This window comes from Micropterus salmoides, unplaced genomic scaffold, assembly GCF_014851395.1.
Source record: "Micropterus salmoides isolate LMB-PRFRI ecotype aquatic unplaced genomic scaffold, ASM1485139v1 Ms_hic_scaffold_11, whole genome shotgun sequence".
Taxonomy (NCBI): Eukaryota; Metazoa; Chordata; class Actinopteri; order Centrarchiformes; family Centrarchidae; genus Micropterus; species Micropterus salmoides.
Genome location: NW_024040152.1, coordinates 25,713,413 through 25,738,917, shown reverse-complemented (window position 1 = coordinate 25,738,917; position 25,505 = coordinate 25,713,413). Strand labels below are relative to the sequence as shown.

Sequence of the window (25,505 nt, the reverse complement as noted above, 5' to 3'; positions counted from 1 at the left end):
AAATAGAAAAGTATGTTTCCTGTTTCAGTACTGATCTGGCTGTAGCCAATTTGCAGGTCAAAGTTCACTTTTGTTCTACTTTGACAGTGTGAATCTGCACAATTGGCTAATAGAAACAGTGATGCATTGTATTTGGAACTGTTATTCTAACAGTGTGTTCTTATAAAAGTGCAGTGATGCTCTCGTACACTACTCAGTATTTATTTAGTCACATCACATCCTTTGTCAAGTGTGGACCACTGCCATATAACTAAGACTAATGTGATCATCCCTTTAGTCTTTCTCACTCACTTTGCTCGTCCTCTCTCTGTCTTTCTTTAGGTGCAGACTACAGAGCGATCCGATTGGTTAGAATGTACCGAAGGGGCGGGGCTACTGAGTCTACTGCAGGATATAACTACATCCAACAGGTGTGTGTGTCAGCAGTTGGTGTGTGGGTGTCATAGAAAATATAAATTTATAAGGGAATACTAGACTATTCCATTTTGATGTAACAGATGCTTTGAATTGATCTCAGATTGACAAAATAATCCTTTTTTTTAATAACTGACCTTTTAGATGTCAAGATTTGAAGCTCTGTCCATATAAGACGCTAATTTTTGCCAGCAGTGTGTGTACTTCAGCGTTGAAACCATACCTCAAAGGACATCATTGTGGATTTAGATATTTCTTCTCTAGCCCTTTCCGTCATCTTATTATTTACACTACACTACACACATTATTAATTACATTTCTCAAAACTGATCTTTTGCGAGGTAATTGAAAGGATGCGATCTTCTGACAGGATAGTGTCAGCTTAATATCTCACAAAGAGCTGAGAGATCACATATGTATTAAAAATAAAACTTTGGCCGTAAACATGACCTACACCACCTTCATGCACCTGACAAAGTAACAGCTTCCCTCAAAGATTTACAAGTTTGGGAACTGCAAGGTTTGTGTACAGGGAGCACTGCTTCGACTGTGATTCTCTGTTTAATGAATTACTGCAAGTAATGCTCACTTTTAACGACAAAGCAAGTAACCTGAGCTAAATAAAATACACCAGGACATACTTGGATTGGAATTGTGGCTTATTATGTAAACATAATCTGTGTTTAAGGGAGATGTCCTGCAAAGGATGCTGCAATAAAGGCATCTCAGATGCACATGCATGAAATTTAACTCTCTGTAAAACAATGCTGCTTCCTATGTGAAGAAATCGGGTCAGCGTTAGCTGGAAATCACTGCTTGCTTTAGCCAGCAAGAAATTAGGTAAAGGTACACAGCAGATGTGAGGCAGCCAGCTAACGTTGGCACGGCTCTACTGTTGTTTACTTCGTAGTGTTCAATTTAGATTCATTGTCATTTTACACAACTTCTTCGTCTGTCAGTAACGTTACTTACTACAGTCTAACTGTTATACTAAAGTGCATAGATTAGTTCAACGTCAAGCTGCGATTTTCTGAGGTGTGTCCATAAAAACGACGCAGAGTGCTCTCTCATTAGTTTGAGCATGCACATGAGCACAAGCACACGCTTGGAAAGGTCGTGGTTGCAATCTCACCAGCAGAGGCCACTGAAAACTACACATGGCCCCTTTAAAAGTATGCCAGAAACAGGGCACTAATTAGTACAACCGTTTTTTTATCTATCATACATTAACACACATGAAATATTTCAAATAGTCAAAACAAATGCAACTTTCTAATTTCTATATAATAGCTAATATTTACCAAAGATGATTCTGACAACTCTAACTCTTTTGTGTGCACCTGTATCTTTGCATCTGGCTTCCTTTTGTGAGGATGTGGGCCGAATGTTCCCTCTTTGAGCCAAGGGTTTTGTCGCCGTAGCGACCATGCTTCCTTTGATCGCTTGATGTATGAGACCAGCGACCTGTCACACACAAATACACACACACACAGTTGCTTTCACCCCCGTCTATGTACAAACTGTCTCTCAATCACACACACACCCCGTCAGATCAATAATAAAGGTGTATTGTTGTCCTTCCATAGAGGCTCTCTCCCACACTCCCCTCCCTCTCCCACTCTTTTCTCCTCGATCACTCCTTTTCTTCCCTTTTTTCACCCTCTATGCCCATGTCATGCCTATTTCCCTCACCCACTTCTCCTCTCCCCTTGTCTCCTCTCTCCCGCTCTCTCTCGTGCTTTCCCTCTTCCACTTCTCCTCTCCCCCCGTCTCCTCTCTCTCTTCTCCCTCTCTGGCAGATGAAAGCACAGAGCAGCTCTTGCCTTTGAAGTGGCTGAGACTGGCACACTCCCACTGGTTTAGCGGTAGGAGGAGGGGAGCAGAGGTTTTAGGAGAAAGGGCAGGCGATGAAAGGAGTTATGAGGAGAGAGAAGAGGAGAGGAAGGGAGGGGAGAAGGTGGGGTTTAATTGAGAGGATGAGAGGAGAGTGGTAGCAGAGAGTGGAGACGGATGAAGAGTGGGAAGGCGAGGGGAGATCTGGGCTGAGATCCTAACCTAAATGATGTCATTCAGCCTTTTCCATGGCAACCTGAGGAATGCCTTTTTCAAAACCTCAAGCCGCCCAAGTGTAAGGGAGGGGAGGAGCGTCACTCACGGTTCTCCATCCAGAAGAAAAGCATTGAGGCCCAAAACCTGATCCTTAGTTTATTGCTGCGTTCAGTCAAACATCAGTTGTGCAGCCCTCAGAAAACTACAAAACTCCTCTGCAAACAACAATTTTGGATTCAGCTACAATTTATGAAGGATTTTACCAGAACGCCAGCATTAATACCCTGAAACTGTCAAATTGTAAGCCGCCACTCCCCCCCCCCCCCATTATTAAGGGCAATGACTCCCAAAGAGGAGAACTTGTACCCCAGGGGAGTACTTCTGCAGTTGCCAGTGGTACGTGGAAAAATATAACTCAACCAGAAGTAGCTCAACTCATTAAAAAATATATATACGATTTTATGACGAGTGTGTGAAAACCACACTCCAAGTGGTAGGAGTATGTATACAAACTACTACTACTACTGAAAACAAATTTCCATGATCACTATTGTCTCAAGTGATGAAATGATTGTCCACTAAGTTCTGCTGGTAACTCTCTATTGGTGGAAAACACAGGACTTCCACACCCAAATGCAAATTTGATGCTAATGTAGTTCTGTAATAGCCATTCACTGTAATCTAAAACCAGTTATTTAATTTTCCGCAATCCTCCACGCAGCTGCTGAGTACCAATTTGGGACTGTGAAAGTTTGTCTTAAAACTTTTATGGATCCAATTTATGCTCTCCAAATGTACAAACTTTGAAGGATTTCTTATGCCTCTGGGAGCTGTGTTAATTAGGTTAATTATGAAGGTTTTAATCAACTAAGGGGTGGGCTTCTGCTGGTCTGGCTGTCAGGCTGCCCTCAAAGACACCTGGGAGGAGGAGAAGAAGGGAGGAGGACGAGGGAGGGAGATAAGAGAGGGAGAGTGGGGAGAGGAGGGTTCGGTTATAGACAGCCTGTAGGGTCTGAGCAGACTGGATTTTTTCACCAAGCCACAGTATTATAAATATATGAATGTTTGTACATAATCTAAAAATATTTTGTTATGGTGATCAAGCAAGTATTTGTTTTAAACCACAACAACTATGCCATATGGCTGAGTTAAAATAATAGAAAAGCCACCTACGCAAGGTCCAATATGAAAAAAATATAATTCATGATACAGATATGTACAGATTTATGTGCAAAGTAATACATGACTAAAGTATTAATACAATAAATTGTAATATTCTATTTAATGCCTTATAATGACATTACATTGTTATTGTTATTGCTATACTAACTATTTCATTCAACAACATAAACAGGAAATAATGGAACTTGTAGAAGAAAATTTAATGTTTAGAGAACAGAGATGAATATCAGCCAGGCAAAAGGCAACTCAGCATGGCTACTGACAAACACCAGTACACCAGACGGAGGCTCAGTTGTGCTTTATGTAGGTCAGGCAGGATGTTGAGCACATTTTCCAACAAATAATGATAATAAAACTAAACGCTGCAGCTGCAGTGTACCAGTGTACAGAATATGTCCTGATGTTCACAATGGTCAGGAATTCAGATGACACTGCAAATGTTCACAATAGTTCAGTTAGAAGCCAGAGATGGCTTTGGTGCTCAGAGTGCCAGTTCATGATCATTTCTAAGTCAGTCCGCCCAACACTGAACCATTTCCTGATGCAGGTGTTTTGGACAGGAAGATGCAGAAATGAATTCAATGTTCAGATTATTAGTCTGCAATCAGAAGGTGAGAGAAATACAGACCTGTAGAAAGATGATTCAAATGACTATAAGCATTACACAAACCCTTTTTAAAGAATATGTAGATTACATGACATTATCATTTGTTTGTGTTTTTGGTTATGTTTTTGGCATGTTTGCCTTTATTACAGTACAGGTTAGAGCTAAGACCAAATTTACTCCCCGCACCTTCCCTCGCTCCACTCCCATTTTCTCTACCCTAAACCCCCCTCACCGTCCACCTCCACCACTGGTTCTAAGTCCTCCAGGTTTGACACGTGTCACAAATACAGCGCAAAACCCGCCTTCCCGCTCCGCAATGGTGAAAAAGCCCAGTAAGCTCTGTCTGATATGTGCTGGGTCCAAGCTACAAGGAAAATAGCACTCATGTGCTGGTAGTCTTCTCCATCCCTGTCTTGATAGGTAACAGAAAAAGAATGTGTTCTTGATAATTATGGACTGACTCAGCATGTGTTGAAGCCCACACACAATAAGGGGCACACTTTGGACTATGTCATCTCCAAGGGTCTGGACATTTCCAAGGTTGTGGTGACTGATGTTGCTCTCTCTGATCATTCTTGTGTTTTCTTTGAGAGTGCTATCTGCGTGCACACAGATGTTAAAACAGAGGTGATCACAAAACGCCTTATTAAAATTTATTCAGGCTTTCTCTTCGACACCCGCCCTCTCACGGGTCTCAGTCAGTGACCAGATCTCCAGGTTCATTATGACATCTATAAAGAGAGACTTCGCATTTATAATTTAGAACTGAGAAATGCAAGGCAGTCTTTCTTCTCTGACATCATCACCGAAATAACACTAATAATGCACGTGGCCTGTTTGCTACTGTTGACAGGCTAACCAACCGTCCTGTGTCTGTAGCCTCTGAACTTCTATCTACCAGGGCCTGCAATGAATTTGCCTCCTTCTTCACCGACAAAATTCAAACAATTAGACAAGCAATCACTGCCTCCATGTCAGTAACAGGATATGTCTTGTCCCTGTGTCCACTTAAAAGCAATTCATATAGCATGAGATAATTTGATTCTGTTAACCATAAAAACCTGGAGGACATAATACAACATCTGAAATCCTCCTCATGCTGCCTTGATATTCTGCCAACAGGTTTTTTCAAAAATGTATCTAAATGCATGGCCTCAGATTTACTACAAATTGTCAACATGTCTCTCCTCTCAGGTTTTTTCCCCACAGGCCCTGAAAACTGCAGTCATTAAGCCACTCTTAAAAAAAAAGAGCAATCTAGACAGTTCACTAATGAACAGTTACAGGCCCATATCAAATCTCCCATTTTTAAGTAAAATCATTGAAAAGGCTGTTTATTCAACAACTTAGTGCTTTCTTGGCACTAAATAACTGTTTTGATGTCTTCCAGTCAGGTTTTCGACCACACCACAGCACTGAGACGGCTCTTGTTAAGGTCTTCAATGACATCCATTTAAACACTGACAGTTGCAGAATTTCAGTCTTAGTATTATTGGATCTCAGTGCTGCATTCGACACGGTCGACCACAACATATTACTAGACAGACTTGAAAACTGGGTTGGACTTTCTGGCACAGTACTAAAATGGTTTGAATCCTACTTAAAGGACAGAGACTACTTTGTGTCTATAGGTAATCACACATCTGAGCTGACAAAAATGACATGTGGAGTTCCCCAAGGCTCCATTCTGGGACCTCTTTTGTTTAACATTTACATGCTTCCACTGGCTCAGATTATCAAAAACAGCAAAATATGTTACCATAATTATGCAGATGACACACAGATTTACATAACCATTTCACCAGGGGACTATGATCCCATACAGGCACTGAGTAACTATATTGAGCAGATCAACGATTGGATGTGCCGGAATTTTCTTCAATTAAACAAGGATAAAACTGAAGTTATTAATCATGAAGTGTAACGAAATTTATTGGATATTTCAAACTTTTTTAACAAATAAAAAACTGAAAAATTGGGCGTGCAAAATTATTCAGCCCCCTTAAGTTAATACTTTGTAGCGCCACCTTTTGCTGCTATTACAGCTGTAAGTTGCTTGGGGTACGTCTCTATCAGTTTTGCACATTGAGAGACTGAAATTTTTGCCCATTCCTCCTTGCAAAACAGCTCGAGCTCAGTAAGGTTGGATGGAGAGCGTTTGTGAACTGCAGTTTTCAGTTCTTTCCACAGATTCTCGATTGGATTCAGGTCTGGACTTTGACTTGGCCATTCTAACACCTGGAGATGTTTATTTGTGAACCATTCCAGTGTAGATTTTGCTTTATGTTTTGGATCATTGTCTTGTTGGAAGACAAATCTCTGTCCCAGTCTCAGGTCTTTTGCAGACTCATCAGGCTTTCTTCCAGAATGGTCCTGTATTTGGCTCCATCCATCTTCCCATCAATTTTAACCATCTTCCCTGTCCCTGCTGAAGAAAAGCAGGCCCAAACCATGATGCTGCCACCACCATGTTTGACAGCGGGGATGGTGTGTTCAGGGTGATGAGCTGTGTTGCTTTTACGCCAAACATAAAGTTTTGCATTGTTGCCAAAAAGTTAGATTTTGGTTTCATCTGACCAGAGCACCTTCTTCCACATGTTTGGTGTGTCTCCCAGGTGGCTTGTGGCAAACTTTAAACGAGACTTTTTATGGATATCTTTAAGAAATGGCTTTCTTCTTGCCACTCTTCCATAAAGGCCAGATTTGTGCAGTATACGACTGATTGTTATCCTATGGACAGAGTCTCCCACCTCAGCTGTAGATCTCTGCAGTTCATCCAGAGTGATCATGGGCCTCTTGGCTGCATCTCTGATCAGTCTTCTCCTTGTATGAGCTGAAAGTTTAGAGGGACGGCCGGGTCTTCGTAGATTTGCAGTGGTCTGATACTCCTTCCATTTCAATATTATCGCTTGCACAGTGCTCCTTGGGATGTTTAAAGCTTGGGAAATCTTTTTGTATCCAAATCCGGCTTTAAACTTCTCCACAACAGTATCTCGGACCTGCCTGGTGTGTTCCTTGTTCTTCATGATGCTCTCTGCGCTTTAAACAGACCTCTGAGACTATCACAGAGCAGGTGCATTTATACGGAGACTTGATTTCACACAGGTGGATTCTATTTATCATCATTAGTCATTTAGGTCAACATTTGATCATTCAGAGATCCTCACTGAACTTCTGGAGAGAGTTTGCTGCACTGAAAGTAAAGGGGCAGAATAATTTTGCACGCCCAATTTTTCAGTTTTTTATTTGTTAAAAAGGTTTGAAATATCCAATAAATTTCGTTCCACTTCATAATTGTGTCCCACTTGTTGATTCTTCACAAAAAATTACAGTTTTATATCTTTTTGTTTGAAGCCTGAAATGTGGCAAAATGTCGAAAAGTTCAAGGGGGCCGAATACTTTCGCAAGGCACTGTATATCAAGGATTAAAGGACTTATGTCTCAGCATGACCTGGAAAAGCTTATCCATGCATTTATCTTCAGTCGACTCGACTACTGTAACAGTGTCCTTACAGGGCTCCCTAAGAAATCCATCAGACAGCTGCAGCTGATTCAGAACGCTGCTGCTTGAGTCCTCACTAAGACCAAAAAGGTGGATCACATCACTCCAGTTCTGAGGTCTTTACATTGGCTTCCTGTATGTCAAAGAATTGATTTCAAAATCCTGCTGTTAGTTTATAAAGCACTAAATGGTTTAGGGCCAAAATACATTTCCGATCTTCTGCTTCGTTATGAACCATCCAGACCTCTCAGGTCGTCTGGGGCAGGTCTGCTTTCTGTCCCCAGAGTCAAAACTAAACAAGGAGAAGCAGCGTTCAGTTATAATGCTCCGTATATTTGGAACAAACTCCCAGATAACTGCAGGTCTACTGAAACTGTCAGTTCTTTTAAATTAAGACTGAAGACTTTTCTTTTTACCATTGCTTTTAATTAAATATTTAAGATTTTTCTTTTTATTGATAACTTACACTGCACTGTAACTTTTACTGTCCTGTTTTCTTTTTCTTTGTTTTTAGCTTTTTATCATTGCTTTTAATTAAATATTTCCTTTTAACTCTTTTAATCCTGATTTTAACACTGTAACTTTTATTATATTTTATGTTGCTTTTAAACTTTTTTATATTTCCCTGTTGTTTTCATGTTTTATGTAAAGAACTTTGAATTACCTTGTTAAAATGTGCTATACAAATAAACTTGCCTTGCCTTGCCTTGCCTTACAGAGGTAGGCAGGAAACAAGGGAAGAGAGAGGGATATTATGCAGCACGGGCTGGAATCGAAGCGTCGATCATTTTCAACTTTGTTGAAATTTTGTCTTAAATTGGTTATGTCATTAGGTAAATAACACAACTGTGATCCAGTGAATATAATTCTTTTTTCTCTCTGTTCCAGGTGTCATGCCGATGTGATTCCACTTGCTGCTGAAATCCTCCAAGAGATCTCTGGATCCTAAAAGCTTTTAATCTCCAAACCTTAAGAAAACCTGAACCATTTCAGAACTTTAAAGGTACTTGTGATTGTTAGTCTGCCTCTCTGAATAATCAGCTAGAAGACTGTTATTTCAAAATTTTGTCAGTTTTGGAATAAAATGTCTTTAGACATTAGTTATTTATTTGTTAAGTTTCTGGGTCGAGTTCTTTAAAAGAAAACTGGACTGGATGTCAGCAATGTAATTTTGCATCTGCAGAGACGGGAGAGAATCTGGCCGTGTGGCATAAGAGCACAGATAGTGTGTCCCTCCACATGACTGGCATCAAATTTGCAAATTGGATCAATGACAGTTATAAATATTGCTGTGTTGCTAAAATAATTTGACAGCTCAATCAAAACATCCATGCAGTGTCCATCAGACTGCACAGGATTAAAGCATGAATGTTAATTCAGACTGTCACAGACGTCACAGCTCTGGCTTCTGGGGCTGTCTAGACACATCCAGTCAACATTAATGGAGGAACATTAGTCTGCCATCATGTGTGTCTGTAATGTGACATAATCACACATTTCTACTTGCCCCGATTGTGAATGTAGCTATGAGCAACACACTGCTCAACTGCTGCCAGCTTTCCCTTAATGCCATCGCACAGTGAAATATATCTCTTTATCAGGAATTGATGCCACACAAATGCAGGTGTTCTGCTGTCAGCAGCAGCCAGAGCCATGAGCAAAGTTTGAGACTGAGGTAAATCTCTATAAAGACAGGTGTGATGATACAGTGGCATAGAAATCCCAACTTTGCACTCCATGTGCTTTGGGCCATAGCAGTTATATGTAAAAGTCATTTCACATAGAATAGTCTCATATACCGGGTCTTGTTGGAAAAGTTGTCTTTAGTCCTGGGAGATGCCCTCTAACCACCCTCCATACAACACAGTCCTGGACACCCACACATGGTCACCTTTAGCAGGCCTTCAGTTTCTCTAGGTTCTCATTTTATATGCAAATCATACTAATCTCACTAAAGCTGCAGCAAACACAGCTGTCACTGTTCAGTTGTGCAGTAACATCCACAAACTTATAAGTACTTCAATTTGACACATTCTCTTGAGTAAGATGGTGAACTGAACTGGCGTCCTGCCAAACTCGAGGTGGGCATTCGTTTTCACAGCTGGTGGATCAGTTTCTCACCCGGCTTCCTACCAGTTATTTCATGTGTAAGACACATGAACACCTCTGCTACCTTTGCTCTCTGAAAACTGGTCTGCAAACCCACGGATGACCTCATTCCACCTTCTTATGGCAGAGAAGTGGAGTTTCAGTGAGAAACATGCCTTCACCGAGTGTAATTTAGGTGACTGGTTGCTAATCCAATACCTGTTGCTTTTTAGTTGCGATACAGCTACATGACCAGTCCACTCATTTGGCTTCGTCTTGATTACACATGCAATCAGTTAGAACCCAGATGTAATCAGTTGTATTTGTACAGTATCTCATGTCTTTGCTTTGTCAAAATCTTTACCACAAATGTGCCATCTTTCTGTAACTTGGGTCCTCCTGGATTAAAGGTGTTGGTGAAATGAGACTGGAGTCGTCCTGGTGAAATGACAGTCCATTTTATTGTTTCAGAACACAGCAGGCTACAGCAACCAGCTCCTCCCACTACCCCACCCCGTAGTAACAGCAGACCAATAAGAGTCCTCCACCCTAGTCTTTCCACAGCCACACCCATCCAGCTAGGTCAGCTACACCCCCTTTGGAACAGCAGAGACACATCAGTGTCCACCTTTAAAGCAAGAAAATAGCTTGATATTTGGACCATGATTTCCAATTCATGTTTTTTTTTTTTTTTATACAAAAGCTACACAATGTTACACTTGATCATCAGAATACAATTCAACTGATTAACTTTAGTGTTTGGACACCATTTAAAATGTGATCAGATTCTTTACTTGGATGGAGCATTACCACTAAAAAACTCAACACTACCAGAGACTTAAAATACAAGGGACTGCAAAAACAAGAGATGAGTATCATAATTCAGAATAATGAAAAAAGCAAGCTAGAGCCAGTTTGTACCATTACAGATCTGAGGAAAACAGAATAAAAAAGTAAAACCAAAATAAGTAAAAATGAAAAACAAAATACATAAAAAGGGTTCAACTTGAGATCAAAATCCATCTGTCATGTCAGGATTTAAAGTCCGCCTTCCGTCAGGCTGAGAGAACAGAACCGCACTTCAATCTAGTTTGTCCCAATGGAGTTCCCATAGACAGGAAACTCTGCTTGCTGTTGTTGAGTCGTCTTCAGGCACTTTCTGAAACCCCGCCTCCTCCATATGGGCGAATCACGATGCAGGTTCATCCAGATCACATGATACAGCTACAAAGGGAGGAGAGTGGGAAAAAAAGAATATTAGGAATGAGGGGAAAAACACAAGGAGGGAGGAAGGAGACAGGGCACAGGCGTTTGTCAAGACCACACACAGAACAAACATCATGAAACATCACACAGCTTTGCAATTAGGAGCAGTCTGAACATGCGGCAGCCACAGTGAGGAATTCCACTCGCCTCTCCTCCCTCAGGACAAAAATCCTCCCCACTGTGCTTCCATTTACATCTTACCCAGAAAATGGCCCTTGTTCACGTCAGCTAACAAGGCTACTGAGAGTGAAGATATTCTTACCTAGTAGAAAGTGTAGTGTAATTTCGCTTGGTATTTACAGGTCGGTATCAAACCAGGCCAGTTGGTTGGAGTCACCAGGTGGCAGGCCCTCTATCAGTTCCTGGGCATGTCCAAGGTCAGGCAGCCCCTCTACAGGGGGGTAGTCCTGGCCAGGGTGGTGGCCCCCACCCAGATCATGGTCCATCATGGGCTCCATGCCCATAGAGTCCCCTCCGTAGCCCCCCGAATGGAAGGAACGGTAGCTTGGGTCTGGGGGAGGGAGGAGTCGACGGAGGAAAGGCAGGGGAAGCAGAGCAGTTGTTAGAAGCATGTTAACAAACCAAGCAGTCACACAGTAGTATGATCATTCAAACTTAACACTACACAGCAACACAGCACACCGTCGATGCTCCGGCAGTCTGAACTCTGTTCAAACTACAGCTGTTAAGGACTGAAATAAATCCAGCTGAGTTCACTGCATTTAGTTTAGTCCCACCAACAGAGGTGTTCTGATACGTCAAACAACTTCACGTCTTGTTTTCATTTGGCTGGCCAAGAGCCAATTAAAGCCGTTGCAGGAGGAATGGAGAGCTGTGCAAATTAAACAAACAGCAAACCCTCTAACCTTGGCCTACTGACCAGTACCCAGTGCAAGGTTTGGTACACCTGTAACATTTGAGTTGCCAACTGCAACATTAACTGAAAGCAGCTGTATTTTTGTTAAGAGCCAACTGTGTTGTCCTGACTGACAACTGGGATAAAAATCAATCTCCACGCTTAAACTTGAAAGCATTATTGCCCTCCCCCACTGTCTCAAGTTGCCCGTGCAGCACAACAGCCAATCCTGTCATCACTAGTAATGACGATGGACAGATGGCACTCAGTCATTGGGAATGTAACAATATTTAATTGTGTATCAACTGTCAGTTTAAAAAAAAAGTGTTGCAGCCAAACTGCTCTGGTATTTGTTGTGACACCGATACCCCCATTCCCATGTTTCTCCTGGGAGCCTCCCAAGCCAGCCTGAGATGAGGAGGTGACGTACCTTCCTGTCTGTATCCCAGAGGCTCTCCCTGAGCGCCAATGTCCAAACCCAGGTCTCCGGTCTGCAGAGCAATACATAGACAGACATGGATAAAGCAGATTGGCAGCAGTTGTTTTGAATACAAAATATACTGAAACAACTGAAGAATAAAACAGATTTTGAGTGCTTCATACCTCGTTCCAGGCCATTGGTTCCGTCCTGAAGAGCGAGCTGGTGAGTTCCACAGAGAGGCGTTTCTTGTAGTCCTGGGGTTTGTCCTCAGACATACGGAACAAAACTGCTGCAGCGTAGGTGGCTGGGGGAAGATGGGAGAGTTGACAGGTCAGTCCCAAAAACAAAGTTACAACAAATAAATAAATGCTACAGCTGACAGAAGACCAGGTATTGCCATTATTACTGTTCCAACATTGCCTCACCGGTCTACGTCAATTAAGTCCATGGAAAACATTCAAAAACCAATTTAGCTTGTTTTTTGCAATCGTAAGCTATTCTGAACATCTGCGTAGCTAAAGAGTAGCCTCCATGTGAATGATGGATGTATGCAGATCAGTGTTTTCTGAACATACCAACTCCTTCGTTGCGGCTGTGCAGTAGCTCTGTGAGTGGGGCGGTGGCTCCCTCAGCCTCGATGGCCTCGGCAGCCTCTTTATCCTGGGCCAGCTCACACAGGACGCCTGCTGCTACACGCTGGATGTTCTCAATGGGAGAATACAGCAGCTGCACACACAGAGAGGATAGCTTAGAAACAATCTCAGCATTCACGGTACTCACACAAAGCAGAGATTCATGGGGCGCACAACAAAACTACCTCAATGACTTCAAAATGACACCTGATACCATTCAATAAGAAAGTGTAAAATCCCTGGAATCTGTAGCACACTTTAGATTTACATTAATGGGGTGCTGGTATGATTGCAACATGACAAAACCACAACAACTTTTGTTTTTACCTGTACAAACAGTGGAATGGTGTTGAGTCCCCTGATGACTATTCTGTTGTGGACGTCTCTGGCCAGAATGTGAAGTGCTCCTGTGCAGCCCTCCACAATCTCCTCCATACGAACTCCCTCCTAATGACAATAACACTAGTTGAGTTTAAACTATAGGGAGCACTTTACAACTCTTACGATGAGCAGGCAGTGGTAGGAACTATTGTTGATCTCAGGTCGTCATCTTTTTGAAGATGGCATGGAGCTGCATTGAACTTTACTCGTGCTTTGCTGTCTTAAAGTGTGTGTGTCTGCTCTCACCACAAACTGCTGCTGCGTGCCTCCCATGCTGGTGCGTCTCTGTGTGTCTTGGTGTGCTCTGACCAGCAGCTGAACCAGTCTGGGGATGGCCCCCTGCTCCCTCAGAGGAGCGTGGTTTGCAGGGCACAGAGCCAGGTTACGGATCAGACCAACTGTAGCCTGATGGACGAACACATTTACATGTCAATTATGCTTTGCTGTTTCAAATGTCAACTTTAGGTAGATTACGCACACCGAATCAAGAATCATGGCAAAAAGGTGTTTTCAGGTATACATTTGTTTTCACAAGATTTTAAAAGTGCATCGTTTCAAGACATTTTTTTCTTTTGAAAAGGATTGCGATTGTAATCGGGACTAGTTTTCTCAATTCAGTGACAAAAACAAAACTGTACAAAGGCTTATTATCAGTACTACAATAAACTCAAGGCCAAGACTTGCCACTTACATTGGACTGAGCTCCAAAATGCATTTACAGTAAGTAAGACACTACCTTTGCAATGCACAACAGTCAGTCCTGAGAGACCTTGGGGAGATCAGCTGCCCACAGATTAGTAGCCAACTACACTTTTCCACAGTTAAAGCCAGGTTTGGCCCATTATTTTAGATCCAAGGTGTGGTCGAATGTAAACAGATTTTCACTGGAAACACCACGACAGTATGAAGAACTGCTTATGTGACTGACTGCTGCTGCCATGTCAGTGTGTGTGTGTACCTTAATGAGTGGCCAGTGTGAAGGCGGATGCAGTAATTTGACAACCACGGGCAGGCCGTAGTGCAGTCTGACTGCATTCTGTGCCATCTCAGCATCCTGGTGTCGAGATGTGAGGTGACGCAGGGCACAAATAGCTGGTTCTGTGATGTCTTCTCTGTCCCCGGCCCGAAGCACTGTGCGAACTAACGCCTCGATACCTCCAACCTACAGAGGAACAGATCCAATGGATACATCAGAGAATTCGTTTTACTGGGTGGAAAATATTAGTGTCCGTAAACAAAAAAACATTACAAATTCACACAAGACAAACTGAGCAAAATACATACAGTATTTATAAACAGAAAACACATTTAACAGTGGGTACTCACCTGGCAGACCATCATCTTGTTCTTGTAGTTGTTACAGGTCAGGTTAGACAGGATACCAGCAGCACAGGTCACCACATTAATGTCGTCACTGCCGAGCAACTGAACCAGAGTTCCTAGCAGACCCTCCATTCCCTCCTGGAGAGGAAGACAATCATGAAGTTAGCATGACAGAAGCATCGCAGTATCAAGAGCATAGCAAATTGCTCGCTACTAAGATTTCAACAAAATAATATTTTTTAATTTTCTCAACTTTCAGATGAGCAATGTTTTTTTAAAGGAGGGGGAAGGAGGCTCCTGAGTCTATTAAGTTGTTCTCACTGAAAAGATTTTGATGTTTGTACACGAGGCAGTTCTCATCACCTGTTTGGTGGCAGCATCTGATAAGTTCCTGAGAGTCCAGAGACAGTTCTGGACCAGTCTCTGGCTGGGGTCTGTCAGGTGGAGTCCCAGTGCCTGCATGCCTCCTGGACAAATGGACAACAGAATGAATGTGTGTCGTTTACACATGACAAATCTGTTTGCACTGCAGTGGTTGTGGTTATAAATGCAGAAACCGCACCCATCGTAAAATTATTCAAGCTCACATTGCAAACATGTTATTGTTAAGAACACCAAAACATACCGGCTTCTACAATGGCGGGCTTGTTACTGGAGCAGACTGACAGAACTTTGAGAACACGGCTTGTGGTCCACAACAGCTTCTCGTAGGTGTAGGTCCTCATGATGTTGACCAATGCCTGAGGCCCACCACTGGCCAAGATTATTAACTACACAAGAAGAGAACACACAGAAAGGTTAGGGGTTTTAATGCTCTTATGAAGTGCATGACCTCACAAATGAAAACATTTATTACCAGATTTTAACACAGTAATACCTTCTGACCAGACACAGCACCCTCTCACTAAACACTCACCTTGCTTTCCTGGTTTCCATAGGCCAGTATCTGGAGGCAGTCGGTGGTGATGGCCAGGAACTTGACATTGGTCTTGTTGAGCAGAGCCACCATTTTCTGTAGACCTCCAGCTAAACGGACAGCCATCTTGGCTCCTTCCTGGTGTAGGAGGAGGTTGTGGAGGGTGGTAATGGCATAAAACAGGACTGAGTCCACTGGTGAACTGCAGAACAAAAAGGCTTATTAGATCACTGCCCCACTGGGAAATAACCACAACAGATATGTTTTAGATTAGGTTTCTCAAAAGGTCCTTCCTCTCTACATCCTCTGCCTTTAATGAGTTAACAGCCATTTACAATTTCTCATGTTTCTCTTATCACAGTTGATAGTCACAATGTGACAGACCAATGACTAAACCAAATTATGCTCTGTTAAAACTCTGACCACCACAATGCTGCCTGCCTTCCTGTACTGGTATACTACAATGCATGAAATAAATGGAAATCAAAGGAAAAAATTTCCAGATGAAGTATCCCTCCATCCTCCTCACATACCCAAGCATTTTAACCAGAGCCGGTATTCCTCCAGACTTGAAAATAGCCAGCAGACCCTCTCTGTGATGGGACAGGTTGTGGAGTGTTCCTGCAGTGCAGCGAGCAGTCTCCACGTCGTTTGTGTTCTGCATGGTCCTGACAATAGCAGACACCATCTGAGGTGAGCGCATGATGGCGTGACGAGAAGCTTCTTTCTTTGAAAGCTGGTGGACCATCACTGCTGCTTTGTTTACTACAACCTGGACGAGACAGGCACAAATGTTAGGGAATGATAGTTGGGAAAACAAATAGTGAGCCACAGATTTCACAGGCACCTACCTGGTCCTCATCATTGAGTAGTTTGGTGAGTTCTGGTATGGCTCTGGTTGCCAGCTCAGCGTCGTCTTGGTAGTTGATCAGATTGACCACAGCATGTTTGAGCATTTGCGACGGCTCTGCCAGCCTCTGAACGTTGGTGGGGTTCGCTGCATCATACTGTGTTGTGGGAATCTGCACACCCTCATCAAGAGTCTCTGGAAACATGGCTGCTCGCACCCGCTGGGCACGCGTCATGGCATACTGACCATCTATGTCTACAAGAGACAGAACAACCGTTTGGTTATCTCTGGATTCAAGCTGCTATTTGACCATACATTTAAGATGTTATGTACAGTAAACACATTTTGCTGCATTATGGCCTACCTTGTACTTGTTCCTGGGAGAAGTTCTGGTTGAAGCCTTGCTCCCATTCATACATGACCTGGTTGTCGACATCGTCTTCCTCGGGGTTGCCCTTCCCACTGAGGGAGGGAGCAGTTGTGGTGGCCCCTGAATGGATGCCTGAATCCAGGTAAGACTGCTGCTGCCAGTGACTGACTGCCGCCTTACGGTCTGGCTCCATGACCATGTCTAGCTCCATCAGATCAGCTGGAAAGAAATAACATGGATCAACATAAGAATGTGAATAACCAAATAGCATGTTGGCATTATGATATTACTGTATTGACATTTGACAAAATGTAGAGAACCAGGTATTGTCAGCTTTTTGTAAAGGATCAGTGAGGCGTTCATTTTAGGTGAGCTGGCAAGGACTGACAAGGAATCACTATACAATCTACAATCACTATTACCTAATCCCTACACAAATATTACCAAGAACTATGATAATTATTTAACCAGTTTCAGGATCCAAATTTCAGTGTTTGCAAATGTGTTTGTACGGATTTCAAAAATAAGGTGGCCCCTTTGCAGATTTTTACTAAATGTCATTATACAATTTAAGACATTTCTACAACCATTAACTGACAGTAGTATTGTATGTAATATGAACAACTGGTTTATAGCTGCAATGAATGGATTTCTAACCTGCTTCTGTTATTTTCCCACATTTTCATACTCCAGTGATGTGTGTGATTTATCAGTAAAGGCCTCTTCAAGCATGAAGTTTGATTTTACATGTACTCCAAGTTTCCAATTGAAATCAATAATTCACTTCGCTCTAACGAGAACATAAGTCTGCACCAGGAGAAGAGGCAGCGTTAAACTGCAGCAAAGTGTGTGGAGTGGCGTGTGTTTGTGCGTGAGAGATGCAGACAAATGATTAAATAGGAGCTGCAAAGAGGTGAAAGAGTTTGAGCGTGTCCAAAAACCATTAACTCACCCTGGGAAGCCATGTTCCTTTCTCAACCGCGGCCGACACAGCTTCCTGATCTGAAACAGAAGGAAAAAGGCAGTCAGTCAAACACCATAATTCTTACCCGCTAACCTGCTCACTGCCGGTCCTCCGTCTTCCCAATCAAACATTTGCCATTTTACTGTACCACAGAAATATCACAGGAGAGGTAAATGTAGAAAAACAACACTGTCAAAAAGTAATTGCAGTGTGGGTTTAAAAGAAACAGCCCACACAAGTGACTTTCCAGTGAATTCTTTACTATCCTGCCTCCTCCCTCTCTTCAATTTCCTCTTGCGTTAGAGCCAGACATGCAAATAGCAGCAGCTCGCACACAAAGCCACCATTAAGTGTAGCACCTAGCAACTATTTAGGTGAGGAAGGACAGGGGAAGCGGAGCACTGGGTGGAGAGAAAAGAGGCAGGAGGAAGGCAGGCGTACGCATTCCTGCGTTGGCTTTGAAGGTGAAACCACACTCTGCAGGAAAGTAAAGACTGGCAAAGGAAGGGGAGAGAGAGGCAGAGCAAGTCAGGTGATTAATTCAGAAACATTTAAAATGGAGGTATTTTCAATTCATACTCAAAGATAAATGTTATGACAGTAACACACAAAAGCAGGAAATGAAAAAATGGAGAAGAAAATCCTGGCTAAAATGAGACAGAAACGGACTGTGTATCAGAAATCCTTTTGTCAAACCCTTTGAAAATTACATCTACTGTTATCCCAAGATAAATTCTACAGGAAAACAGACCAAATCCTTTTCAATCAGGGCATACCTCCTTAGACATGTTTTAGTACTAAACAGGCACACTGGAGGAAAATATGAGCCATGAATTGATTCATATCTTACAAGAGAAAGTAAAAAGGTGACTAACAACAAGACAGACATCCCTGCAGTGAAAACCACAGACCTACTGACACATTTGACTGCAGGCTCTTTGAAGCACTCCAAAAATACGCATTTACCTGACCATTTGATATTATGGATACTGTTGTGTCCACATTTGTTTAGCACCACTGAGAAACATTTTGTGTCATACTTCCTTTGTGACATACAAGTAGCACAAGCTGCTCTCACATCAGCATGATGTTCTTGCCTGACAGAGTGACCGCAGTTCTAGAGACTAAGAGGTGTTAAGACTACAGACTTTTAGTCACTCCAATCTTGTGTCAGCAAGCTATGAACAAATATCGCTAATGAAACTATCCAAAAATCTACTTCTCTTAAGAAAAAAAAAAACAACATTTTCCCTATTTGTTTGATTTCTGAGCAGCCACTACTTGCAGCAGGGCTTGATGCAACAGGTGCGAGGCTGCGTTACTGCTGTATGGTCAGATGTAGTGATAATTGGCGCTTTTCCATTACCAGTACCAGCTCAACTAGTGACGATTCTCTCTGACCAATCAGTAGTCTGCCGTGTTTTCACATCACATTTTAGTATTGCCTCAGCTCGCTTGGAACCTCGACGGAGGGGATATGAAATAAAGTACCTGTTAGCAGGTACAACTTTTACACAATGGAAAACCAAACAAAGGCGAGTCGAGCCAAGTCGAGATGGTACTATGCAGTGGAAAAGGGGCTAATGGCAACACTCATGCAAAAAAAAAAAAAAAGGAAAAAAATGTAACTTGATATTTTATGTTTTTGTGGGTTAATTCAGCAACATGTAGAATATCAAAAGGACATAATTTCTGATTTGAAAGTTTAACAGAATAAAATAATGCAATAAATCTCTGCCAGTGAAATGGCAGAAATAACTTTTGAAAAGACACGTACTGCACAGAAAATATGGGGTTCTGTCTGAGAGATCATTAAATCAGCCAGAGACTACACATGCACAATTATGTTAAAAGGTAGTGATATCTGAGTGGCGTCTGTTAGAACTGTATCATCTCTATACAGGAGGTGTGAGCTAAATACAGACAGGAGATGCTACCTCACAACCCTGAATCTTTGACATCCTGTTTCAGAGATATTTCCCGTAGCTGCTGTCAACAGGCGGTCTGAATATTAAATGATGAGATCACCATGATTGTTGCTGATGGGAGAGACTTGCCTCTTTGTTCTTTCTGAGCACCAAAACATAGTCCAATTTCTTTCCACATATCAAAACGATGCTGAGTGCTGTTTTTTCCTCCATTAAATCTTGTGAGCCAAAAGCTAAGCGGCACACACTCTGGTTTGCAGAGTGCATTCATCAAACAATGCCGAAGAGTAACTGTGTCTCACCCAGTGTATTACAAGGGAAAACCTCTGTTGGAACTTAGAAAACTTACTAGTGTGTAATATAACATTATATATAGTTTCGAATACTTGTAACCACTTATTGAAAAGGTCCTTCCTGATCTTTACTCTATGCTGAAGGAGCTTATGCTAACAAATACTGTACAAGCAGCCTAAAACAGATATTTAAGATCACCATTTCAGTTGCTTGCTTTGTTCTACTACTGTTATTATCCTGCCTGTTGAACACTCAATAATTGTAAGTTGTCCAAAACAAGAATATCATTGAATGAAATGAAAACGCTAAAAGCACAAAGACAAGACTAAATGGGCAACAAACTGAAGTGGACAGCAGTCTGGTATGAGTGCCAGTGAATGTGTAGGAGTTTGTGAAGTTAAAATTATTGTCAATATGCAAATATTACCCAAGGATAGCTAAACTACTGCTGTGAAGTACTTCCCTCCTCTCACACCACCAGAGCTCCGCTGTGTCATTAAACCCCAATCTTCAGTCAGGCTCCAAAACTGCTGCTCCTAACTACAAAGGCACCAACTCAAATTCACTCATCATACACCATCCTCCCAAGCTCTGCATGCCTGGCCTCACATAACATCGGCCTGCCCTAATGGGAACCACATGTCCCATACAAGGCTGCATACGAATCAAACAAACATTCAATCAAAGCGTACAGAGGAACCATTTATCATTCACATTGGTGGAAAATGTGGGTCTTTACATCTGGCTTTGTAAACTGAGCCGAAAGTTTTTGATGGGCAAACAAGCAAAGTCTAGCCTCCAATTGAGACACAAATGGCAGCCTTACACTAAAGTCAGACTCTGACCGTTAACACAAAAAACTCATTACAGTTAGAGTTCCTAGATATCAGGCTAGCAACCCAGCCACAAGCATCTGAACGAGAAGTTTCTTTGAAGCCACATGTGAAATCCAATATGTAGAGTCGTGCCTGGTCCAGTTAAAAGCCATATAATTGAAACCAGATGACAAATGAATGACACGCCAGCCACCAGAGTCAAATGGCTGTCTTGGGATGAATCGAAGTATATGCACCAACAGGGAGCTGAGGCGAAGGAGAAGTCACATGAAGCTTTGCTTGGATACATCCATCAAAGGTTTTGTTTTCTTGGCACAAATGTGAATGTAGATGGTAAGGTAATGTGCAGTGCAAACAAAATCCTGTGACATGAAGTACACCGCTGCTGTCCCAGGACAACACTTAAATGACATGCTTAGCATTCCAGCACAGACTGGATGGTTTAGTCCGTTTCACTGCCCCAAATAAAGTAAAGAAAACATGCTGTTCATGTGGAAAGCCAGAGTTCATCAATGTGTGAATGACAAACATGAAACATAATGATGCAGATGACTGTCAACTATCATGAGGTAACTTCATTTCAACTCCCACAAATAAGATAATGGTTATTATGGGTCCACAGTGACACCTACATGGTCTAATCTGCCCAAGTTTGACCAATTATCTAAAAACATCAGCAGCTAGCTAAGCAGGCGTGAAGGATCTTCATTAAGCTATGTGGGAAATCTTACATTTCTAAACACCTTTAAGCTGAAGGAAAAATAAGCCTGCAAAATACAGCAACAAAAAACAAGACACCACTGCACTGTGAATGTCATATTTACTTTTTAATTCGTGGAAACTTTAAATAAACCAATAGGGGGGTTGAAAACATGCATTTATTCATAGCTGGATTTCAAAGCAAACCCTCCAATTCCATCTCCGCTCAATGAAAAGAAAAACATAGCCATTCTCTCAGCAAATTTGAGCCGGTCTGCCATAAAGTCAGTTCAGATGAGCCTCGAGGTGTTTGTGTGAGGAACACAGTATCATATTGCCATATAAAAAATAAATACATCACTGTATGAAACACAATCCCCCTAAATTGCATCACGCCAAATCACTCTTTCGGCCAGCAGACATTCGTGGCTTACTATAATTACAGTCTCTTTCTAGTATGCTGTGGTATTTCAATAACTTCTACATTTGTTGAGATGAAAATACACAGTGCTTGGGTGTAACAAAAAAATATTCACTAAGAACAGGATTTCAGAGAGTTAAAGCCATCTAAACTCCTGCACAGCCCTTTCCTTCAAGTGAAAAAAAACACACGCTTGTGTTCAATACATCCATGAGTAAATGATAAACAAGCTACCTTATTGGCACAAGCATAGAGGCAGGGGTGGCCACAGGCTTCAGTGTTAGCCACGCAATGTGCAGGGTCAGCAGCACTCACTGCTGGCTGCCAACAATACACTGAGCTCAATGCCTGCAGCCGCTGCAGTGTTAGGCCTGTGTCTCAACTGCAAAATGATGGTTGCCCACGGAGAAACAGGAGCTCCAGGAAACACCCATGCAACATCCACATGATAAGGATTTGTCCCATGTCCCGCTCAGTGTTTAGCAATCTATATGAAATATAAACCTAGGATTGAATTGTACAAATGCACATAATTCTCCAAAAATAAGTCAGGTTCTTGGGTTCATCTACTGCTGAGGATGTTTAACTGAACCTTTAATATTATACAAAGTAATTTATTCTTTCCTAGCATCCTCATGAGGGGGGGGGGGGGGGGGGGATTATATAAAATTAACAGCATTATAACCCACAAGTTGCATATAAATTATAATATGGACACATAGGTGAGTCATTAGAAAGAAATACTACAGTAATTGCAGTACCACTAAAAGGGTTCATAGTAACTCATCTTGCAAGTGGATTACTTCGAAACATACTACTACCGGACTCTGATGTAGCCTACACCCACGCTTCCGTCTTAAAGATTTTAATGCACCGTTAGAAGAAAATTTTGCTGACGAGATGACAGGTTTGTCAGTGTTTCTGTTCCGTTGTGTAATCTGATGGGGGATTTCGCTGAAGGAGCGCAGGAAGGCGAACAAACAAACCATTTGAATCAATTTTAAAACAAACTCGAGAGCCAGTGCACTGATCTCGGGGACATGGGAACACGAGTGACTGATATTGGTTCAGTAATTTGTAAAAGCTCGACTCTGATCTCGTGTATTTTCATATTTAAATGAACGAGTTTCGCTGCAGAGCGTCAGTGACTAAAATAAATAAATCTGGCGCCGCTGATGTCACCATCCTCCGGTCGTGAATTTAATCTCAGAATCTAATCACTCAATCATTCTTTCCAATGAAACCAAAACAGTCAGTAACGTGTAAAAAAAAAAAAAATCTTCAATCACCACCATGTCGTACTGGCCTGCTGAACTACACACACACACACACAGCAGACAACTTGTCCAACTGGAGCCATCACATCGCTTGTTTTTCCCGTTTCGATGGCATGGCGAAAAGCAGCGAGGTGTCCCAACTTTTCTTCCGAGAAAACCTGCCTGTCCCTCTCCAGCTGCCAAGCACACACATCTGGCTGCGCGAAAAACTAAACCGCTAATTTAAGATTTAATAAAACATCACATACCAGCAGCTACCCAGTGCTGCTCCCCTTCTTCCCCACTGCTGCCCCTGACTTTCTTGCTCCAACACCACTGACTCAAATTTCACACTCTGGCTCCTCCTCGTCTTCCTCCCAAAAGCACAGCGGCTGGGAGGAATTTGTCGGTCTTTGTTTAAAAGGACGAGTGGAAAACACACATTCTCACGGGCCTTTGACCCAAAATAAACTTAAAAATATAAACCACTAATATGAGTTTGGAGCTTTTCTGCCCGCAACGAGCTTAACGTTAAGTTTCTAACGGTTGACAGTTACAACTGAACTTTGGTGGAAATGTTAGCGTTAACTCACCAGCTGTGCGAATAGGCTAACGTAAATTAACGTGTGCTAACTTAGTTTTATCACCTGAACACATGGTAACAACAACGAGATTCCCACGCGTGTACCTTCACTCCATATTAAGTATCTGTTAAGCTAAATCAGCTGCAAAAACGACCGACCAAAGGCGAAACTCAAGTCGAGCAAACATGAGTCAGAATAGGGGTATGTGGCCAGCGGCATAAGTCGGCTAATAGTGGATAAGCTAACTAACCTTGGCTATCTGTAACGTTGGCTAATTTTAACTATTCAAACAAACGAGGAAGGAAGCAAACATCTGCGTGTACTCCCAAATTAAGGCTTTCGAATAAATTGTAATCCATCGGAAACATCTACCTAATTGTAAACTCTATATTACCAAACACAAACCCCGTGATATCATAAAGATAATGATTCTGTAAAATAGGAATGTTCCCATTATGAAGCGGATAGCATATCCCAAATATCTGCCGTGAAAGCAGCTGGCTCACTAGCTGCGGCAGCAGGAGCATCCCCCGCCGGCCGCACACAACAATTCCTGCTGGCATTCAGGGAGAGCCCGACAAGTAAAGAGGGAGAGATTGAGTGGAGCCCATAGCTTGAATGTTGAAGCCTACCCTTGTCAACACAGAAAAGTCCGTCCACTCGGATCCCGGAGAGTAAAAACCACTTAAAAATGGGAAAAGTGAAGGAAAACGTTTAGACGAACGTCAGCGGGGAGTCCTCGTCCACTCCCTCCGTAGACAGTCACCGACAGCTTCGCCGGAACAGCAGTGACTGAGAAATGTAAGATGGCGGCGGATTTATATAGACCGGAGAACACCTCCAGTGGTCACATATCCTGCCGTGCTCTCAAATAAAGTAGAAACTAAAATCCGGTAACTCTCTCTAATGAATGTCACTCTCACGCGTCTACACATCTATGTGCCTAATATAACTTAATGACTACATGCATCGGTTGTGATTTTTCGTTGCTTTAATAAAGTGAAGCAAGCCCAAATCAATGTCTACGGCATGTGTATGAATACACAATTGAATGAAGTTCCGGCTGACTAGAAAAGGGAAATCCGATTCCTTTACCCAAGTTAAATCTCTCGGCCTGTGAAATACGGATAATTTCCTTTAGAGAGTGAGACAGTGAGTTTTCAATGCAAACAGCGCCATTCCTATCACCAGTCCCCTGCCCCAAAAGAACAAACAAATAACCTCACAGATTTAAAAACAAGTTAAAATACTTCACAATATCAGCAATAAACGGAAAGTCAGTTTAAAGAGACTAAATGGGTTTTATTTGAACTACCATACAGTTATTTGCTGCCAGGTAAACACTACGTGATGCCAAGGGTCAAATGATGATAAATAAAAAACATAATAATAAACACTGCAAACAACAAAAAAGTCAGCAAGGAGTATATTTTATTACATTGGCAACAATCAATAGACACTTTATATGTTGTTGGCCATTCGAATTGTTATTGTAGCCTCCATGTGTAAGTTCCTAAACAAAACTGTGTGATTAGGCCTATGGGCAATAAAGGAAATGTCACTCAGCAGGTTGGGGCACCTTGTGTTCAGCAGAAAAGTGATGCATCTGTGAGTCAGAGATCTTCAGTGATTCCTGGAAAGTTGTTGATTACTGAAATGGCTTCAG

General features: G+C 42.1%; 2 protein-coding genes across 3 annotated transcripts in view; one reads left to right on the top strand and one right to left on the bottom strand.

The window, feature by feature from the left end:
* Positions 1 to 8,862, top strand: part of ulk4 (unc-51 like kinase 4) — an 83,222-nt gene extending 74,360 nt beyond the window's left edge. For both annotated transcript variants that reach the window (XR_005443462.1, XM_038711993.1), the window contains 2 exons: positions 322 to 410; positions 8,643 to 8,862. Coding sequence is in view for 1 of the 2 variants with exons in the window: in XM_038711993.1 (XP_038567921.1) it covers positions 322 to 410; positions 8,643 to 8,703 (150 nt within the window). In the remaining variant the exon portion in view is untranslated. The remainder of the gene's footprint in view (positions 1 to 321; positions 411 to 8,642) is intronic.
* A 1,419-nt stretch (positions 8,863 to 10,281) lies between these two features.
* ctnnb1 (catenin (cadherin-associated protein), beta 1) lies at positions 10,282 to 24,636 on the bottom strand. The gene is made up of 17 exons (XM_038711994.1): positions 24,472 to 24,636; positions 17,810 to 17,859; positions 16,852 to 17,076; positions 16,489 to 16,742; positions 16,171 to 16,409; positions 15,638 to 15,839; positions 15,347 to 15,491; positions 15,085 to 15,188; positions 14,725 to 14,859; positions 14,357 to 14,560; positions 13,645 to 13,803; positions 13,345 to 13,464; positions 12,961 to 13,111; positions 12,568 to 12,689; positions 12,395 to 12,455; positions 11,371 to 11,619; positions 10,282 to 11,066 (listed from the first exon to the last, which is right to left on the bottom strand). Exons 2-16 carry the CDS (start codon positions 17,820 to 17,822, stop codon positions 11,405 to 11,407), a joined length of 2,349 nt encoding a protein of 782 aa, XP_038567922.1. The 5' UTR covers positions 17,823 to 17,859; positions 24,472 to 24,636; the 3' UTR covers positions 10,282 to 11,066; positions 11,371 to 11,404.
* Between the last annotated feature and the right edge of the window lie 869 nt (positions 24,637 to 25,505).

Coding starts and splice junctions, on each gene's coding strand:
- ctnnb1 (XM_038711994.1), bottom strand. Junction 13,112..13,344: donor CCATTCCACTGTTTGTACAG/GTAAAAACAAAA, acceptor CTGTGTGTGCAG/CTGCTGTATTCTCCCATTGA. Junction 11,620..12,394: donor TCTGGGATACAGACAGGAAG/GTACGTCACCTC, acceptor TCCCTCCCCCAG/ACCCAAGCTACCGTTCCTTC.